Source organism: Pteronotus mesoamericanus, unplaced genomic scaffold (genome assembly GCF_021234165.1).
Source record: "Pteronotus mesoamericanus isolate MK-2021 breed Mesoamerican mustached bat unplaced genomic scaffold, CSHL_Meso_final contig_177, whole genome shotgun sequence".
In the NCBI taxonomy this organism is placed as follows: domain Eukaryota; kingdom Metazoa; phylum Chordata; class Mammalia; order Chiroptera; family Mormoopidae; genus Pteronotus; species Pteronotus mesoamericanus.
In genome coordinates, this window is record NW_026555073.1 from 6,488,436 (window position 1) to 6,506,049 (window position 17,614).

Below are 17,614 nucleotides of genomic sequence, written 5' to 3' on the forward strand. Positions count from 1 at the left end.
TGCCCCCCCAAATAAATAAAATGGAAAAAAGAAAAATCTCTGCAGGCCAGTATTGCATGATTCAAACAGAACATGTCTAGCAGCTGGATTCACCGGATGAGCCATGAGGTTGTAACTTCTACTCTTTAGTTTGTAGTGCTGGTATTAAAATAAAGCACCTCAAAAATAAACTACCGTATGAGAAGCCAGGATACTGGTTTCTGTTGGAGAGGAGGATTGTACTAACTGACCATGCATATGAGGGCTTCTAAGGTACTGGTAATTTTCTATTTCTTAATCTGCATGGGTTAGGGTAACCAACTATCTGGTTCGCCCAGGACCAAGGGGTTTCACAGAGTGCAAGACTTTCAGCGCTAAAACCAGGACAGTCCTGGGAAAACAGGAGCACTGGGCCACCCTAGCAGTTATATGGGTTTGTTCACTTTGTTAAAATTCATTGTGCTGTATATTTATGATTGATGAACTTTCCGATATGAATGCTATACAATACTTTGCCTTGAACTGGAAACAGATGAGCTCTGGTTTGCACAGCTTACAGTAGAAATATCATTGACAGTGACCTACACTTCTATTGGCTCCACTTAAGGTTGCATTATCATTCTACTCAGTCATGTCATACAACTAAACCTTGTGGTAAATTAAACCATTTTTCACATGAACTTCTATTTGTTTTTTTTAAGATGTTATTTATTTATTTTTAGAGAGGAAGTGATGGGAATAGAGAGGGAGAGAAACATCAGTGTGTGGTTGCCTCTCAGGCACCCCCAACTGGGGACCTGGTCTGCAACCCAGGCCTGTGTCCCAACTGGGAATTGAACCGGTGACCCTTTGGTTCGCAGACCTATCCACTAAGCCACACCATCCAGGGCATGAACTGCCATTTAGACATGCTTTCCTTCATTTATAGAGATAATTTCTAAACCTAGAGACAGGTTTTTCAATTTTTCCCTATTAAAGTTCAGCCTGCTTCTACTCTTACTTTATTTTACTGAAACATGTATTTGGCTTTGGGGATTCAATGTTTTACCCCACACCCCCATGATCTTTTGCATGCTCTGAAAAGGTGTGGAAGAGCTCACCAGCCACCCAACTCTATCCCTCTCACCCACCTTTGACATTCTATATCACTACCACAATTTTTCCCTAAGTAAAACCTCCCCAAACACCAATTCAAAAAAATATATGCACTGCTATGTTCATAGCAGTGTTGTCTATAATAGCCAAGATCTGGAAACAGCCCAAGTGCCCATCAGTAAAAGAGTAGATTTTTAAAAAAACCTGTGGTACATATATACAGTGGGATGCTATGCAGCAGTACAAAAGAAACAATTCTTACCTTTTGCGACACTATGGATGGCTGGACCTGGAGAGCATTATGCTAAGTGAGACAAGCCAAAGAAAGACAAATACTATATGATCTCACTTACACATGGAACGTAATAAACAAAGTAGACTAGCAATCAGAGAAGAGAGAGAGGTGTGGATGCGTGGAACAGACTGACAGCTGTCAGAGGGGAGGGAGAAATGGGACTGGATGAAAGAAGGGGAAGGGACAAGCCAAGGAACATGTATGTATGTCCCATGGACATGGACACTGATACAGGGATGGCCTGAGGGAGGAGAGGTATGGGAAGGTTGGGTAGAAACGGGCAAAGGGAGAAAGAGCACAGACAATTGTAATAGCATAAACAATAAAATACAATACAAAAGAAAGGCAGAGATTGGAGTGATGCAGCAATGAGCTCAGGAATGGCAGCTGGCAGCCACTAGAGGCTGGAAAACTCAGGGAACAAACAGATCTCCTTTAGGGCTTCTGCAGGGATCATGGTCCTGCCCACATCTTGATTTTGGATTTCTGGCCTCCAGAACTGTGAGAGAATAAATTCCTGTTGTTTTAAGCCACCATCTTTATAGTAATTTCTTACAGCAGCCACAGGAAGCCAATACAATGCATCAATCACCCTATTCTTTCCGTTAATACCTTAGGACTGCACCGTGGCGGAGGGTAGGTGTGCGGCGGGGAAGCCGGGAGATAGTGTGATTTCTTAAATAACCACCAGGTGGCAGTGCTGTGCAAGGGATCGCAGGAAAACCTGTTCCAGTGTGTCTTCACGTTCTCCCTCTCGCCTCGGATAGCAACTTTCATCAATCCAACGCACTGACCCCGAAACTTCCTTCTGGCCCTAAAAACTGCACACTTGCGCCTTGAACATCCACAGGTTAGATGATGGGTATTAGGTTGAGCATGTCAGGGGGTGGTAAGCAATAAATGGAAAAATCTTTTAGTACTCTACAAAGTTTTAAGCACTGTCAACACTATAACCTTTGGGGAAACACAGGATTCCCTTCCGGATCATCCTTTAGCAAATGGCGAGGTGGACAAAGCTGGTGGCTTTCATATTTCTAGCTGCTTTTCTTCAATAAGCCCATCCTGTGACACCCATTACTCTTTCTGCCCCAGGTCCTTCAATCAGGAGGAAGGTGAATTTCATAGCTAACATCTATGAGCCACACATCCTGCTAAGCCCTGCTACACATTATTCCATTTTATCCTTCAACCGGCCTAGAAAAGCTATTTTACTTATTCTGATTTTACAGAATGAAAAGCAGATTTGGAGCCCTGGCTAGTGTGGCTCACTGGATTGAGCGCTGACCTGCGAACCAAAGGGTCACTGGTTCGATTCCCAGTCAGGGCACACACCTGGGTTGCAGGCCAGGTCCCCAATGGGGGCATGTGAAAGACAACCACACATTGATGTTTCTCTCCCTCTCTTTCTTCCTCCCTTCCCCTCTCTCTAAAAATAAATAAATAAAATCTTTTTAAAAAAAGAAGAAAACAGGTTTGGAGAGGTTAGGCAACAGGGTTACAATTCCTAAGCAGTTGAGTCAAGCTTCAAACCTTAGTCAGCTGATATTAATTGCTATACTTAGTGCTATCTGGCTTCTATCTTTGCATTAAGGCCCAGTTTCAAGACCAGGGAAAGGACAGAGGTCCGCTGTTTCCTTGGGTGGTGGGATCCAAGACACACTCCATCTCCAGGGAGGTGGTAGCACTTCAGGAAGGAACGGTTGTAACCAATCTCAGCAAAGACACAATGCCAAGCCTAGCTCAGAGGCAGAAGAGCCCTCAGGTTCCAGCGATCCGGCTTGGACAATGGGCATATAAGTGGTAATTAGTGTGGACAAAGATTGGAAAAACTGTTCTAACTTTTTTTTTTTGAAAATGCAGGAAAAAGGTCAGTTTTAGGTTTTTGCTCCTGAATGCATCATTTCTACAAAAGTCCTCCATTTTTTGTTCTTATGCAAGAGCAGGAGGGGTTAGTGGGTAAGGGTGACGAACCCATAACGATTTGAGATTGAGTTTTCCACCAGTCTAGCAGAACAGAGCCTCAAAATCAGATATCATTTGATTTAAAGAAAATTAAGCAATGTGATCTTTCTTGCATGTCCCACATGGCAGTTGTAAATTATATCCTGCTACGACGTAATATTTATCCCATAAACATCCAAATGATGACATCATTTCCCACGCAAATGCCCTTGCATTATTTTTTACACTTTTCCCAAACGTTCATCCTTTTGTATGCAATCCAGGAGACTGGGAAATGTTCGAATACACCTTGAAGGATGAACAAGATCAACAAAGTAGTCGATATCAGTTATTTGGATGCAGGGAATCCTGAAGTGATGTTTACCGTATTTCGCCATGTATAATGCATGCTTTTTTGCCCAAATATTTGAGGGGAAAATAAGGATACACACTATACATGGGCATAACAATTACATACCATGGGCATAACAATGGCCATAATAATCCCGTGTATAATGTGCACAAAAACACAGGCGCGCATTATACATGGAAAAATACAGGCTCTATGCAGGGCTTCAATAAGCCATTTTATTTTTGAGTCAGTTCTCCAGCAAAGACCCACAGGAGGAAGGTGAGAGGATGGCAGCCGCGGGACAAGCACTCACCGAGGGTGACACAATGCCCGTCTCCGTGCCCCGGATTGTTTGCTAACAGTTTAACAAAGTTCCTTCCCAAAACATGCCAAGCTTTCTTCATTTATATTACGAAGAGGCCTGGCTGGGGGCCACTGAAGTAATCATTCGGCTACCCCAGCCACTGAAAATTCTGCCCTGCGGGGTCTCTTCCTCAGCAAACTCTTCCCAGAGTCTGAGGGACCAGGGGAAGGCTGCAGGAGGAAGCCAGCAACTAAAGCAGTCCCTGTGGAGAGACAATCAGAAAAGAGAAGCATTGGTACGCGGCTACTCTCACTGCGGCTCTAACTGCAGGCTGATACTCTCTGGGACCCTGTGGTCCCTCTTGCTCCAGGAATTTGTAACACTTTTCCTGAAGGAAGAGTTCTTCCTACAGGAATGTGAAGCACTTTTGCCTCATGCAAGAGCCATGGCTCTTAAGCTGGGTGTTGCTTCCACCAGGTAGTACCTGCTACAGAACCCTGGTGTGCGTCTGGTGCCTGGAGCATGAAGTCCCAAGAGACCACGTCCCTGCCAGAAACTGCTCTATGAAGTCTGTTTTATCACAGCGAGGTGATCATTTCCCTTTTAAGAAAAAAAAAAAAGATTTTATTTATTTATTTTTAGGGAGAGGGGAAAGGAGGGAGAGAGACATCCATGTGTGGCCATCTCTCACACACCCCCTGCTGGGGACCTGGCCCGCAACACAAGCCTGTGCCCTGACTGGGAATTGAACTGGTGACCCTTTGGTTCGCAGGCCAGCGCTCAGTCCACTGAGCCACACTGAGATGATCATTTCTGAAGGCATCATTGCATGGCTAGTTCATCAAGGCTGCTTTCCATGAAGTAAATTGATGGACACCCAACTAGGACTCTCTTAACTCTTGGGCTCTGACTTAAACAGAGGAAAAAGCTGCCCTTTGGAATCTTATGCTCTAAAGAAGACTATACCAGAATTTTTTTTTTTTTTTGCCTTTATTAAGGTCCGTATGTGGTCTTTCTGTTGTTACAGATTCTTAGAAGAAGCACAGTTTGATCTATCTTGACAGGAACTGATTTGGAGAAAGTTGCCGAACAATGTTTTCAGGCACATACGAGGGCTCTCTTGATTGCCAGACTTTCAGGTGACTTGTCTTCCCAGTCTTCCCCTTGATGAAAGATATACTTTCCAGATAACTAATCCCCTAGAGTGAGGTCACTGTTCCTGAAGCTTCCTCAAGCAGCCCCCTTCACTCTTCCAATCGCCCAAGTGATCTCGGGTCTAACGCTCATAAGCATCTCATGTCATTTTCCCTGCAGAACACGTACATTCAGTCCCACCGTTAGCCTCTGCATCCCTCAGGCAACAGTAGATTGGAGGTCACCAAGACTTCCAGTCATTCAACCACAATTAGCTGCACGTTGTTCTTCTCCACGGATTTGTTGCCCAATGCATTTCTAATACGAGCCCAGAAGAGTGGCCTCTCGTGGACACTGTCTGGCCAGGTGATAAATGTCTTCCTGTTCACAAGTTTCCTGAGTCGGTGGTAGCTGGATAACTTGTAGCTTGGGATCTCTTCCAGGAAGATCAAGATGATAACGTCCTCGTGCTCATAGAACATCTTGATGCTGGCCAGCTGCACTTCGAGGCGGCACCATTCGCTCTGCAGGTAGTGGTTACTGACCACACACAGGGTCTTCCTGCTGGCGTTGATGGCATTCTGAATGTTCTCGAAGATGTCCATCCCTGGTTCAAAGTCCCGCTGGTGAAGACACAGCTTAAAGGTGGGCTGGCCGTCTTTTTCGAGGGCTGGAACAAGCTCTTCATAGACCCACTGCTCATCAGTGGCAGTGAAAGAGACAAAGGCATCGTAGATGAACTCCTTCTCTGTCCTGTGCCACCTGGCCAGGTACCGGGTTCGAAATATGTACAGCCCGTACCACAGAAATGACGTTATCTTGGCACTGAACCAAGAGAAGACCATTGTCGCGAGGACCAGACTGAAGGAGCAGAAGAAGCAAACCCTCGCCAGGTCAAAATTGCACAGAGCATCATCAAAATCCACCAACAGACTCTGAGTGTTTGGCTGCTGACAGGGGTAGCTCCAGAGGTAAGGTATGTGGACATTGGGCGTGTTTATCGACCAGTTCTTGAGCCACACATTCTCACAGTTGCACCTGAGTTTGTTCCCATAGAGATCAAAGTATTTAAGAGACTTCAAGTTCTCCAGATGACTTTGATTAATGACTTCGAGGTTGTTGAATCTTAAAGAGAAGACCTGAAGTCTTTCTAAGCCCGAGAACATACTGGGAGTCAGCGACTCAATGTTGTTGTTTTCCAGGCGCAGCATTTGTAGTCTTTTGAGTTTCTGGAATAAGGAAATATTTAAATAGAGACTTCGCTCTCCAGATTTGGTTCCTGAGATATCCAACTTTGTGAGGTTAGTCAGGCAGTCGAATTGGAGATGGTCCAAGAATACCACGGGATTTTTGCCCAGGAGTAGCTCCTGCAAGCTGCTCAGCCCTTGGAAGAAGTTGGTGGGGACAACCTGAACCCCATGCACCTGTCCTTCGAGGTTGAGTTGTTTCAAAGACTTGAGGTTCATAAATGGGGGAAAGTGAAAGGTCCTACTGGTCTCATATGTAATTTTATTAAAACCGAGATTCAAAACTTCTAGATTTTCAAGGCCCAAGAAAAAACTTGCCCTTACACTTGACAAGATATTGTATGTCAAGTCAAGGGTGTTAAGGTAAGTAAGGCCAGAGAATGCATTCGTCTCGATAATACTCAGGCGGTTCTGGGAGAGAATCAGAACTTGGAGTTTCTTCAGAAAATGAAAGGTTCTGCGTTTTAGAGTTCGAAGATTGTTGTAGCCGAGGTCTAAAATTTCTAAATTTGGAAATTGAGCAAAGGTGTATTTGTCAATTTCCACTATCCAGCACCCAGCCAGGTTGAATTCCTTCAAAGAATACAGCCCATAGAAGGCCCTGCCGCTGAGTTCTGTGATGGGATTTCTAGAGAGGAAGAGAACTTCTAAGGACCTCAAGGGTGAAAATGCAAAATCGGGAAATCCTTTAAACTTGTTGTGGCTCATATGTAAGGTGGTCAAGTTCTGGAGGGCGCTCCAGGTCTGGTTGGTGACAGAGGAAAGTTGGCACCTATCTAGTTGCAGGCTCTTGAGGCTGGGCATACCATTGAACTCGCTGTCATTGAGGTGAACCAGGTTATTGTTTTGTCTCAGGTCAAGGGACAAAAGCCTGGTACAGTTGGCGAGACGCTTTATGTCCCCTGCATCGGTGGCCTTTTTCCTAAAGACAAAAGCCTCTAACATGGGCAAGTTTCTGAGGAGGTGACACACACTGTTGATGTTTAAGTGACCACTTCTAAACTCCCAGCTGCTAAGGTCTAGTTCACTGAGATTCTGTAGATATTTGGCTGGAAGCCTCTCCAGGTTTACCAATGTGCCGCTCAGATTCAAGCTCCTCAGCTGGGGCAGAGTTTCCAGAGCCACATGCTGGATGGCTTTATGGCTGTTCTGAGAGACATCCAGAGTGGTCACGTTAGGCAGTGACAAAGCAGAGAAATTTAATTCTGTTAGCTTGTTCCCCTGCAGGCTCAGCCAGGTCAGGGAGACCAAAGACCCGGGACTGTGGTCCAAGGACTTGATGCTGTTGTTAGTAAGATCGAGGTATTCCAGGTGTGGAAGATGCTGGACGGCTTCGAGAACATTGGAAAAGTTGGTAATACTGTTTCTAGACAAGCTTAAGTGTTTCAATTTGAGAAGAGGGACAAAGGCATTTTTGTGAATATTGGTAATTTGATTATGGCTCAGGAGCAAAGTCTCCAAGTTGGACAGGCCCTCAAAGGAGTCATTCACACTTTGAATCTTATTTTCTACCAAGTTCAAAAGGGTCAGATTTGCAAGTCCCCAAAAAGCCCTCTTCTCGATCTTCCAAATGGAGTTCCACTCCAGTCGCAAATCCACCAGAGCGGACAGATTAGTAAAGCCATAGGCAGGAAGGACTTGAATTTCGTTTTGTGTCAGGTTGAGGTGAGTAGTGTACCCAGGGATGTCAGAAATGGCCTCTGCCAAGTTGGTGATCTTCTTCCGAATGCAGAAAACGTGGTGAATGTCCAATTCATACTGTGCACATTTGCTGAATCCGTACGTCTCTGCCAAAGACAGCAGAGACAATCCCATTAAAACAAGCCAGAGCTGCTGGGAAGGCTGGAAGTTCTCAAAGCCCATGGTGTCAGCCCCAGGCTTCAGAGTTGCCATGAGAAAAAAAAAAAAAAAAGGCCCTTCCCATGTATGATGCTCATTTTTGAAGAAATGGTCTTTCCATGTGGCTTTCCTGCAAAGGAAAAAGAGAAAGTTGTTTTGTTTCCATTTCTCTCTCAACATTTCCTAGCTGCTTCAAGAAAATGAAACAAAAATTCGCCCACAGTTAACTTCCACAGTAAACCCATGTCTAAAGCAATCTCTATGTGTATCCGCGAAAGACCATTGTTATTTCTCCTATGATAAAAATTGTTAGCACGCAGAGGCACAGAAGGCACTTAACTGCATATTTGATTTAATTTAAAAAATCAAGAAACTTCCCAACCCTCCTCTCAGCCCTGCACAATCAAATGCCTCCCTTGGTGTTGGAGGCTGACACCTGAAATTTCACCACTGGAGATGCGCCTGGGAGGTCTATGGATCTCAGTCCAGTTAAAAGAAACATCCATGGACCCTGGCTGGTGTGGCTCAGTGGACTGAGCGCCAGCCTGGAAACCAAAGAGTCACAGGTTCAATTCCCAGTCAGGGCACACGCCTGGTACGGGGCGAGTGAGAGGCAGCCACACACTGGTGTTTCTCTCCCTCTCTTTCTCCCTCGCTTCCCTTCTCTCTAAAAATAAATAAATGAAATCTTTAAAAAAGGGAAAAAAATCATCCATGGTAGGGGGAAAAAAACAAGGTTGACAAAGTTTACAGGTCACGCATGTCTGAACGTGAATGAATACAGAGAATACAAAGTCCTTGCTGCAGAGTCACTCATTTCACCGCAATCTGCATTCACACGCCTCAGACGATTAAACCCGTGAGTAGCATAGGACATTTCTGGTAAGCGGAAAAAAAAACAACTAACGACAATAGCTCTAGCTCTGCCAGTTTACTTTCTGATGTGTGCAGACCAAGTTTTCTCCAGCTTCGCCACCCAGTTTCAATCTGCCCCCACGGTTATGGTGCTGTACTAAAAAGACCACCAGCCCAAACAGAACCAGGCTCTAACCCTGTGCTTAAAACAGAAAAGATGCTATATATTTACTTTTAGAGAGAGGGAAAGGAAGGGAGAGAAACATCGATGTGCGAGGGAAACACATTGATTGGTTGCCTCTTGCACACCCCCTCGCTGGCACCAGGCACGCAGCCCAGGCATGTGCCCTGACTGGGAATCGAACCGATGACCTTCCAGTTGGCAGGATGACCTTCAACCCACTGAGCTACACCGGTCATCACTAATCCTGTGCTTTTGACAAACGATTTTACCCTTCTGAACCTCTTTTCTTATCCATACAATGGGAAAATAATACCTACTCCCTCATAATGTGGTTCAGATTGAACAGACAACTGAAAGTGCCCAGATTGAAGCCTGGTACACTGTCTAGCTCCATAAAAGGTTATTCCCTTCTTTTCACCTTAACGCTAGGCCACCACTTTTCACAGAGGAAGAAAGGAAATAGCACAGTTGCATTGGGTTCTTGTCTTTCCTTTGTATACATGTATTTTCATGGGCACACGTAAATATACGGCATTGCCTAGCACTATTTTGTAATTCTAAGAATCACAAAACAAGCACCTATTATAGAAACATACACCTAATAAAAGAGGCCTTTTGGGGATTGATACAATAACAGTCGCTGCGGTATTACAACAAATAGAATCACAAAACATGACTTTAAAAAGCTTTTATAAATGAAGTAAGGTACTTACTGCTTACAACATCAGTGGCACTATCCACTTCTATAATTTTGGTAATTCTTGTGGTATTAAAGTGATATCTCGTTGTCTTTTACTGACATATTTCTGAATATTTGAGATTTTAAGAATCTTTCGATATATTTGGTAGCCATTTGGACTTTTCTTTCAGTGACCTGCTTAGTTATTAGTTACATCCTTTTTCCATTTCTCTGTGGGGTTTCCCATATATCCTAGATATTAATCCCCTGTTGGCTTAATGACTTAAATATCTTCTATCTGTCACCTATCACTTAACATTGTCTATATATTCTTTGTTGACCGGAACTTTGTAATCATTATGTGATAAAAAGACTTTTTTTTTTTGGCCTTATGATTTTGCATGTGGAAACCAAAAAATTGTTTCCCTCTTTAGATTACATTAAGTGCTGTACATTTAACTTTACCTCTTCCATTTATGTCTAATTCATCTAAATCCTACTGTTGTATATTATGTAAGGTAGGAATCCACCTATAGTCCTCAATTAGCAAAGTAGTTCACTATAAACTAAAAAACAACCTGTTTCTTTTCTGATGCTTCGAGGGGCATCTTTATCATAAAGCAAATTACTATATATACTTGAAGGTATTTCTGAGCTCTCTTTTCTTTTTTTCTTGAGGCACCATTTTTTAATTTATTTTTCTTTTTAAATTAAATTTATTGGGGTGACATTGGTTAATAAAATTATACAGGTTTCAAGTGTATAATTCTGTAATACATCACCTCTCTTTTCTGCTCCTTCGTTTACCTATTAGTTCCTACACGGGTACCGTGCCATGTTATTACTATGGCTTTAAAGTATATCTTAATATCTAATAGGGTGAATCCTTTGTCTTCGCTCTTCTCTCTCAAGTTGATTAGCAATTTATGAAAATTTTTCCTTTATAAATGTAAGCCAGTCTACCAACTTTCCCCCAAAGTCTTGATGGAATTTGATTTTGGACCACATTGAATTTGCTAATTAATATGAAGTGGATTGCTACCATTATCATGTTAAATCACCCCAAATATGAACATGGTATATCTTCATTTGGTCAAAACTCCCCTAATATTTATAAAGAGTTTTTAAATGTTCTCTGTACAATTTTCTGTTTTCCGTGTTGTTTTCTAGAAACTTTTAGATCTTATTATTTTAAGGGATATCTTATTTTTTTTCCTATTTAACTTTCTAGTTATATATAGGAAGGGTGCCATAAATTTTGAATTGTTTGTGTTATTGTTAATCATAAGTAACAGAAAGCTTTCTGACCTCTCTTATTAGTTTTTAAAATGTGACTGTATAGTCTGTTAGGTTTATCTGTTAGTGATTCTATTCTGTACAAGTAATGGAATTTATATATTTCTTTTTTAAATTCATATTGAATGTATTTCTTATGCTTTTCCTTTATGTTGGTCTTATAAAATATTGGTCGCAGCCTCCAATACTACATTAAATTATAGTTTTGATAGAAAATGATTTTTGGTTAATGGGATGGTATCTATAGATTTTCCATTAATTATTTTATTTTTTGTAGGTTTAGGTATATATCAAGTCAGAAAAGTTCCCTCCTACTCCTAATTTTTAAAGGAAGAATATAGTTGAGTTTGACCAGAACACAAATGAGGGAGCAGGAAACAGAGCCATCAACTAAGGGAGAGTGTACAAGGAAAATAATTGTCTTGTGCAAATGATAAATTGGCTCTAATATGGGAGCATGAACATGGGCATGATTGACTCACTACAAAACTCAGCAAGACCAATAATCTTAACTGCATTTTATTTTCCTTACTTTTTAAATATTTTTAAAAGACTTTATTTATTTATTTATTTTTAGAGAGAAGGGAAGGAAAGGAGAAAGAGAGGGAGAGAAACATGGATGTGGGAGAGAAACATAGATTGGTTGTGTCTTGCACGCCCCCTACTGGGGACCTGGTTCACAACCCAGGCGTGTGCCCTGATTGGGGATTGAAATGGTGACTTTGGGTCACAGGCCAGCATTCAGTCCACTAAACCACACCAGCCAGGGCTTAACCTCATTTTATACATGGGGAAGTGAAAGTTCTGAGAGAGGAACTTGCACAGCATTGCACAGCTAATGTGTGACAGACTAGTGGTTCAGATAATCTCAGAACCTCATGTTCTTCCTACTATATTCTAATTCCAAAAGAGGAGTCACGAAACATTTGTGACAATATTATATCATAGGGATATTTGTGTTACCCATCTTGGTGATTGCTTTGAAGGATGCAAATTTGGTGTATAAATTCTAGAATATTCCAGAAAACGTGGTGTCATAAGTTTATGCTTACACTTTATATTCACGTCCATGACAGATAAAATGAAAAAGAAATGCTCTCATGATAATGTCAATTTCAATTTCAAGGCCTGAGATGAATAGATTGATTTAATGCTTTAAGGCATTTTGAGTTTGTTAGGCAATAAGAAAAGAAATGGTTCAAAGGAGGAGAGATTTCATTGTAAAAGCAAATATAAGAAGGAGAAAGAGGAAGAGAGGCAGAAGAGGAAGAAGAAGTAGTGTAAGTGACTATGTCTTGCCTAAGTGTTGGGTGGTATGGGAAACTAGGTAGAACAAGCACCACCAGATTAACATATTCTCTGCTCTCAGAGATGACAAGGGATACCAATAGGACCCCTAAAATCTATCCCTGTTTGTTAGAGGAAATTTTAAGTGAAGGAAAAATGTTAACATCCAAACTTGTCCAAACATCAAAATTTCCTGCCCTGACAAGAGACAGAAAGGGACAAGACTTCTTGGTAAAGTTTCCCCGAGGACAGGACTAGTGGAAGGGATTTCTTGTACCTGAAGCTGGTGGTGTGGCTGCAATTGAAGAAGCATTGAGAGCCGATGCCAGAGCCAGGAGCTGTTAGCTATGAGCCAGAGGAGAGACGTTCTTAAAGTGGTCAAAATGAAGGGATGGTGTGGAACGAAGTTTGGCATGCTGGGGAAACGAGAGCAGAGAGTAGACAGTCAAAAGAGTGAATAATAGGGAGGAACCTGTGCAAAGACCCAAACGATGCTGTGTTTTGCAGCTTCCTTGGAGGCCAATCACAGTAGATGTGATGCACAGAGCCTTTTAAAGGGCTGGAACAGAGCACAGAGCCCAAAACGCTTCTGGTTATAGCATTCAAAATAAGGCAAGGATTGTGAAGAAATAAGAATTTTTTATAGCAGACTATATATCCTACTTAATAAAATTTTGCAGTACTATTTTACTGCGTTGGTCTACTTAATTTATATACATTTTGGAAAAATTCTATCTAAGCTAACCATATTTTCTGAACCAAAAACCAAGACTGGCTACTACACATTTGTCTTATGTAGGGTTAGAATATTTTTCAGTAGATCTAACTAAAAAATCAAGAGAGATTTTTTTTTACCACATTTATAAAGTTTAGACTATAAGCATAAGCATAGGATTTAGCATTTGATTAAATATGGTATCTGTGGTCATTTTAATAAACAGTGCCATCAGAATAAGTCAGAGAAAAACAAATACTGTATAATTTCACTTACATGAGGAATCTAATGAACAAACAAAACAGAAACAGACTCAAATATACAGAGAATAGACTGATGGATGTCAGATGGGAGGAGTGTTGAGGGACTGGATAAAAAAGGTGAAGAGATTGAGAAGTTCAAATTAGCAGTTACAAAATAATCATGAGAATGGAAAGTACAGCATAGGGAATATAGTCAATAATTTTGTAACAGCTCTGGGGGGTACCAGGTGGGGACTGGAAATATCAGGGAGATAACTTTGTAAAGGGTATGATTGTCTAAGCACTATGCTGTACACCTGATACTAATACAAAATAATATTGAATGCAAACTGTAATCGAGAAAACATTTAAAAAATAACAAAACCTATTTCTCATACATGTGAGCATTGTTATTTCTTATGTGCTATACAAAGAGTTGAAGGTTAATTAGCAGTATAACTAAATAGTAATGCTGCCAGTCTCCTTCAGACAAATAAAAAAAAAATAACAAAAACTGCATAAGGCTCTCAGTTTAAAATGTAACCCTTTATTTCTAACAGAGCACAGATCCCAAAACACTTCTGGTTATAGCATTAAAAATAAGGCGATACTGTTTTTATAAGAAAACAAGGTTTGATCTATACCACTTCAATCTAGAACATCTTCCCCCTAAATGTTATAAGCTGTGGACTGCCTGGATAGTCAATTCTTTACTGAAAAATGATTTTAAAATTTTGTTTTAATTTTTTCCCAACAGGTGCTACATGCAAATATATAAAATTCAAACAGCACAAAATGTTACATAGGAGACACTTGTCTCCCTCTCAGCCCGACCCCTGAGAAACCTATGTATCTTCTTCCCTAGAGGTAACCTCTGTTACCAGTTTCTCCTGTGTCCTTCCAGAGAGGGAACTGTCAAAAATGGCATTAAGGACAAGGTATGAGGATGCTGATTGGGGCAGGGAGGAAGGAGCCCAGTGAGGGGACAGAAGGGAACACATACAGGGGTGTCCAACCCGTGACCCGTGGGCTGCATGTGGCCTAGGATGGCTATGAATGCTGTCCAACACAACATCGTAAATTTACTTAAAACATTTTCTTGTTTTTCTCATGAGTTTTCGTTAGTGTTTGTGTACTGAATGTGTGGCCCAAGACAACTCTTCTTTCAGTGTGGCCAAGAGGCGCCAAAAATTTGGACACCCCTGGTACACAAGTGAGGAAACAAGAGTCATGAAAGACAACTTTGACTAGTTTATAAATTTCTCATTACTTCACCTTTTTTAGAGAGTCACAAGCCTAAAGCTTTACTTCCTGGTAGCAGAGTTTGCTATACCAAAAGCGTGCAAAGGCTAAGCATCTGATTCTATGTTCCTTAATATTTTTTCTCCACAGTTAAAAAAAAAACTAGCACAAAAATAAAATGTGTAGATACCATCTATCCCAAAGCTGCTGTCAAAATTGTAAAACTCCGCTTCTTGAAATACCTGTAAGTTGGCCTCCCCTAGTCATTTAAGGAGCAAAATATGTGAGAAGAAAAGGAGGGAAATATATTAGCAACTGGAGAGCACATAAGCGAGCTCATAGGGTAAAACAGAAAGTTGGGTGCTTTCTCCCTTAGCCGCCAGATTTCATTCCTGGTCCTCCCCTGTCTACTCTATGCTTCTAAATTGACATTCCTGTTTGTGTCCTTTGCTCTGCTTTGGCCCCTTGGCAGCCAGACACACCCCCTTCCCCTCCCCACAAAGATGCAGACCAGACGAACCAGCCTATCCAACTTGAAGTGGGCTGCCCACACAGGGAAAAAGGAGCTGCTGTTCTCTCTGCATGGGAGCCAAGTCAACTGACTTGCAAATCTCCCTGTGATGTGCCCACTGCAGAAACTAACAAGATCAAGGGAGACGTTCAGGAAACATTCAGGGGGAGACTTCAAAATGGAAGAGGAGTGAGTGGAAGTTACACTGACCTCCTCCCAGGACCAACCTGGAATTACAACTAAATTGTGGAGAAATCACCTGGAAAACAACTGAACAGTAGCAAGAAAGGAGACTTAAAATGTCAGACAGGCAGAAGAATCAGCTTTAGCACATCCTAACTGGTAAGGAGTGTGGTAGAGACTAGAGAAGGCGGGCAGGGCGTCCACGGGTTGCAATGCCAGAGGGATATTTAAAGTATCAATTGGATCCCCCTGAGAAAAGTGGGGTCTGAACCATCAGTGGGGATCTCCAGCCTACAGCACCAGATCCCATAAAGTATACAGATAACAGCCAGTGTGAAAACTGGCAGGGTTGCCCTCTGCCAGAGAGAGGCAGCTGGAGACACAAAGAGCCATTTAAAGGGCCGATGCATAAATTTTTATTTGCAGCCACTTACCCTGGTCTCTGGCAAAGGTGGGGGCAGAGTGGGCTGGGGATGCCTGAGGAGAGACTGGAGAAGGAAGCTTTAGGGAGAGAATGGAGAGAGTAGCTGGCGGGATCCCAGTGCTCTCATTCCACAGCTGCTATCTTGCTCAGGCAGACCATGCCCCTGAGCGGCAGCAGTGTGAGTGGACACAATAACCACACACACAGGAGGGACTCTGTCCTGCCCTGTGGTACCTAAGCCTGACTGCTGAGAGCAGAGTGACTAGATTAACAACTGAAGGAGAGAGCCACAGACAGTAGATTCCTGGAAGTGTCTAGACTGCCTAAGGTCTGACAGGGTCAACAGCTGACATCATCAGAGGCAGATCCAGAAAAACAAAAACAAAAACTCAGCAGTCTCCTACCATAGAAGTTCATACCACAAAGTCAGGAAGTCAAGATAGACCAACTTAAGAAGCAGAAGCAAAAAAGAAGAGTCTCACAAATAATGGGAAGACAAAGAAACACCTTCCCCAATCGAAGGGGAAGGAGAAATCCCCACAAAGAGAACTAAATGAAATAGAGTCAAATAAACTTTCAGATATTGAGTTCAGAACAATGGTTCTAAAGAAGCTCAATGAGCTCAGGGAGCTCAAAGAGAATTACCAAAAACTACAGGGAAACTAGGAGGAACTTACTGCAAACTATATCAACATGAAAAAAATGACATAGAAACTATCAGTAAGAGGCAAGAGGAAATAAAAAATAAAATTTTGGAATTGAAGAACACAGTAGAAGGAATCAAAAGCAGACTCAATGAAGCAAACCAGCACTCCAAGATATGCTAAAGGGACTGCTTTAAGAAGATGAAGAAAAAGAGTTAGAAAGAGAGGAACACTGGTACAAAGGGAAAAAAAGGAATAAGTACCTATCAATAATAACTTTAAATGTAAATGGATCATATGCCCCAAACAAAAGACATAGGATAGCTGAATGGATAAGAAAACTTGAGACAAATAGTAGATTCATGGAAGTCTTGAATAGACTGCCTCAGGTCAGACAGGGTGAACTTCCGACATCATCAGAGGCAGATCCACAAAGTAAAAACGGCAGACTCCAACCATAGAAGTTCATACCATAAAGTCAGGAAATCAAGACAGATAAACTTAAGAATCAGAAGCAAAGAAGAAGAGTCTCACAAATAATGGGAAGACAAAGAAATACATCCCACTCGAAGGGAAAGGAGGAATCCCCAGAAAGAAAACTAAACGAAATAGAGGCAAGTAAACTATCAGATATTGAGTTCAAAACAATGGTTCTAAGGAAGCTCAATGAGCTCAGTGAGCTCAGAGAGAATTACCAAGAACTACGGGGAAACTATGAGGAACTTACTGCAAACTATATCAGCATGAAAAAGGACATAGAAACTATCAAAAAGAGACAAGTGGAAATGAAGAATACAATTTCTGAATGGAAGAACAGAGTAGAAGGAATCCAAAGCAGGCTAGATGAAGCTGAAGACTGAATCAGCGAGCTGGATGACAAGGTAGAAAAAAGCTCCCAGAAAGAGCAAGAAAATGAAAAAAGACTCAAAAAGAATGAAGACGCACTGAGAGAAATGCAGGACAACCTGAAACATAATAACATCCATATAATAGGGATTATAATACGTATAATAGGGAAAACTTCCCAAATTGGAGGAGAGAAAAAATCACACAAGTCTGGGAAGCACAGAGGGTCCCATTCAAGAGGAACCCAATGAAGCCCACTCCAAGACACATCATCATTAAAATGGCAAATAGCAAAGACAAACAGAGAATCCTAAAGCAAG

The 17,614-nt window shown here is 41.8% G+C and overlaps 1 protein-coding gene and 1 non-coding gene across 2 annotated transcripts; one reads left to right on the plus strand and one right to left on the minus strand.

The window, feature by feature from the left end:
- Positions 1–4,944: 4,944 nt before the first annotated feature.
- Positions 4,945–8,210, minus strand: LOC129065348 (toll-like receptor 13). Its single transcript, XM_054566613.1, has one exon. The coding sequence runs from the start codon at positions 8,208–8,210 to the stop codon at positions 5,358–5,360; it is 2,853 nt and encodes a 950-aa protein (XP_054422588.1). The 3' UTR covers positions 4,945–5,357.
- Positions 8,211–13,820: 5,610 nt separating this feature from the next.
- Positions 13,821–13,939, plus strand: LOC129065412 (small nucleolar RNA SNORA19). Its single transcript, XR_008528586.1, has one exon. It is a non-coding gene; the product is annotated as a small nucleolar RNA SNORA19 (small nucleolar RNA).
- Positions 13,940–17,614: the final 3,675 nt, after the last annotated feature.

Bases quoted from the DNA above. Each gene is read 5' to 3' on its own strand.
- LOC129065348 (XM_054566613.1), bottom strand. From the start codon at position 8,210: ATGGGCTTTGAGAACTTCCAGCCTTCCCAGCAGCTCTGGCTTGTTTTA.